Genomic DNA, 3712 nt, shown 5'->3' with positions numbered 1-3712 from the left:
TGTGTGTGTGTGTGTGTGTGTGTGTGTGTGTGTGTGTGTGTGTGTGTTGGGTCTAGGTCTGTAATGGCACACTGCTGGAATCCATACTGGGTCAACATTTATGTCACAACTGTGACGGACTATTTATTGGATTGTTAGCGGGCTGCTGAATGTTCTAGAAATGCAAATATGACTGTGTTAGGCCAGCAGCAAAAGAATTACATCATTCCAGGCGCAAAGTAATACATACATAGAAACAGCTGTTTAATGCGCTAATCGGAATGTAAACAAATAATCTAAATAAAAATGAAATTCTTACATACTGGCTCTACTTACATAGATAAATAGCAAGTTCAGAAAATAACAGGCATTCTTAACTGAAAGACATGTTCTGCCATTCACCCTCTTATATTTAACAAAGCAGGTCATATTTGGAGTAAATCAAAGAAAGTTAATTATAAAAAAGGGCCTCAGCCAAGGAGTCATTACCAAAAGAGGGTGAAAACCTTGAGCCATACGATGATAATCAGTCTCGAGGTGAACCTGAGATACTAGCTAAGATATGATGAGCGATGATGTGCTGCTTTCAGAGATAACATTAACTTGACGTGCCCCGCCCTCGTTTTCCTCTTTCTCTCTAGTTGAACATGAACAGTGCTCCAACCTTCATGCATTTCCCGGCTAAGGGAAAGCCCAAGAGGGCCGATACGTTTGACCTGCAAAGGATCGGCTTTGCTTCCGAGCAGCTGGCCAAGTGGATTGCAGACCGCACAGATGTTCAGGTACCACACACACATTCACACAGGCATCATTTGCAAGAAACGGGCACTCATTTGCCAAAACATGCACGGTTGGTACATACAACCCCAATATAGTTCATGTATGCATATTGTTTGGAGCTATTGTCGGATCTCAACATTTTTTCTCCAAAGAATAACAAGGTTGAACATGAACCATGGCCCGATGGCCACACAAGTTACTCTGTGGCTGCAGAGTATCCCCTGTAGGTGGCCCCCTGTGGCCACCAAGTGTTTATCAGTTCTTTCTTGGGAAAGAGACTCCATATCTGTCTGTTGGGCTGTGTGTAGGTGTATAATCAATATGTACTGTATGTATGTCTAGATGTATCTGGGCATGTATATTCATCAGTATCCATTATAGAGACGAAAAGTGACTTAATGTGTGTGCTGTCATGTTATTGTTATTGTTACAGCTTACTGACCAGTCCTCATACATACAGTGTTTTGCTTTATTACTTTTATTCACTGCTGTATTGCTAATTGTCTATATTTCTTCGGCTCAAATAATACAAAGAATTTGAAAAACCCATCCCCAGGGTTTCCACTAGTGTGCGTCAATCCTGGCAACTCGCCGGGCCTCAGTTGACTCCGACGCCGGGCCTAAGTATCAGGGATTTAAAAAAATATATATGTTTCTTTTAAACTAAAATGCTTTATACAAGTAGCAAACTTATTCAAGGAATAACTATATTGAATAATTAAGCTCTAAAAGGGAAATTCAACAAATTAAGAAAATTCCAGTGTTGTGTTTTCTTGTGCAATAGTGCATTCTGCATAAATATGTACACTGCTTATACAAATCAGTTATAATATTGATCCTTGACAGTTCCCCTGACTGTCAAGGATCAATATTTAAATAAATAAATAAATTAAAGTTAAAATAATACAAATAGATAAAGTCTGTTGCACCTCAAATGGACTGCATCAGATTCTGCTCGTAGGGGGTTAGAGACCCGCCTTTTAAGGTGGTCTTGACAGGGTTGGGTAGTCCATAACACCATGTGATGGACAGCTTTCATACAGCCCTTAAAGGTAACTCCACCAAGTTTAAACATCAAAGTCTGTTTACAGGCCTTGGGGAGTGCTGCTGCAATGCTAAATCTTTGGGAGTACTGTTTTTAAAAAAAACTCTCCAAATGGGCAAACCCATTAGTGCTTTTCTGTGTGTGTGTGTGTGTGTGTGTGTGTGTGTGTGTGTGTGTGTGTGTGTGTGTGTGTGTGTGTGTGTGTGTGTGTACCAAACAGGAAGGTCTGAAGGCATCCTTGGTCTTAGTGAGGGCAGATGCAATGTTGAGCATGTCATAGGAACTGTGTATCACAGGAGGGCGTTAGATGCTTAAGTTGCTGCCACCTGAGGGTATTTTTTCTACTTGTGTGCGACTTTTGGAGACACCCCGGCCACTGCCAGAGTCAGAGATGACGGGGAAACATTGGAGATGCATCTTTACGTGTCTCACGGCCTCATATGTTCTCATACACACATACTAAGTCTCAGGCTAAGGCTGCTGACTCGTACAGTATGTATGTGAAGTTTGTATGTGAAGTATGTATGTATGTGAAGTATGTATGTATGTATGTGAAGCAACACTTGGCAGCAGCAGATGGTACACACATTTTCATCGGTGACACAATCGGTGTTGGTGACACACATGTGTTCTGTCTATCGGACCATTTTACTCTTGCATCTGTTAATAGCAAACACAGCACGTTGTCAGTTTGGCTTCATGGCCTCACAGACAGACAGACAGACAGACAGACAGACAGAGCGAGTGAGAAACATACACAAGTAACAAAACAAAGGTTGTCATACAATTACCTGGATTATGGTTGTTTCAGTTACACTTATGCAGAAAGATTTCTGAGATGAAAATGTTTGACATTTATTTGTCAGTGTACTTTTACTGTCATTATTTTATAACTTCTTAAAATGTTCTTTCCTTTCATTTTAATTTTTTAGTTTTGGGTTTTGAAAACAATTGATATAAATATATACATATATGTATATATATACCCTAAAGAGCATGAAAACATGAATGAAGGATGTTTATTCAACAATCTCAGCTGCATTGATATAATCGTAATAATAAGTATAGATTTATACACTCTGACAGTGATATATACAGTGACTGAAGGAATGTAAAATTGATTTGCTCCTCATCTCTCTCCGTCCCTCCAGATCCGTGTCTTCCGTCCTCCTAATTATTCAGGCACGATCGCTTTGGCTCTGCTGGTGTCACTGGTTGGAGGTCTGTTGTATCTGAGGAGGAACAACTTGGAATTCATATACAACAAGACTGGATGGGCTATGGCTGCACTGGTATGATGCACAAATACACACACACACACACACGCACAAACACAATGGGTTTCAGGTGGGAACCTTTTAATCCCACTGTGAGAAGTTAAATACTGTATATGCTCTGCTAAAAATATCCACCTTTATAAGACAGGGACATACTGTAAGTTTAGTGAAACCAATTGAGTGGAGTAATCTCACCTGATTGCACTTATTGTTTTCTTATTAGTTTAAACTTATTGCATTCGTTTGTTTCTGCACTGTACACTGCACCGCTCTGGTTTATGCTCTTAGATGCTTGTTTGAAGAGAGGAGATGCACTTATGACTTCTGGTGACGAGTAGTTCTCTTGAATACCTATGTTGAATACACTTATTGTAAGTCGCTTTGGATAAAAGCGTCTGCTAAATGACTGTAATGTAATATCATTTTCTGCCTGTTCTAACAACACTTACATTTTCATGTCCCAGTCATACGTTGAGAAGAATGAATTTTACAAATTCAGTTAAAAATCAGGATGATGTTACAAGCTTTTCCACGCTTAATTCTCACACTCTCCTGTCTGTCTTTGTTGTCTCTTTTTCTTTCCTTCTCTCTCTCTCTCTCTCTCTCTCTCTCTCTCTCTCTCTCTCTCTCT

General features: G+C 39.8%; 1 protein-coding gene across 1 annotated transcript in view; it reads left to right on the top strand.

The window, feature by feature from the left end:
* Positions 1 to 3712, top strand: part of tusc3 (tumor suppressor candidate 3) — a 58051-nt gene that overhangs the window by 26825 nt on the left and 27514 nt on the right. Inside the window, exons 4-5 of the mRNA XM_031864463.1 lie at positions 621 to 761; positions 2956 to 3096. Of these exons, the coding sequence (XP_031720323.1) occupies positions 621 to 761; positions 2956 to 3096 (282 nt within the window). The remainder of the gene's footprint in view (positions 1 to 620; positions 762 to 2955; positions 3097 to 3712) is intronic.

This window comes from Anarrhichthys ocellatus, unplaced genomic scaffold (genome assembly GCF_004355925.1).
Source record: "Anarrhichthys ocellatus isolate YVR2014 unplaced genomic scaffold, GSC_Weel_1.0 scaffold31, whole genome shotgun sequence".
NCBI lineage: Eukaryota > Metazoa > Chordata > Actinopteri > Perciformes > Anarhichadidae > Anarrhichthys > Anarrhichthys ocellatus.
This window is presented reverse-complemented; position numbering and strand designations above follow the sequence as displayed.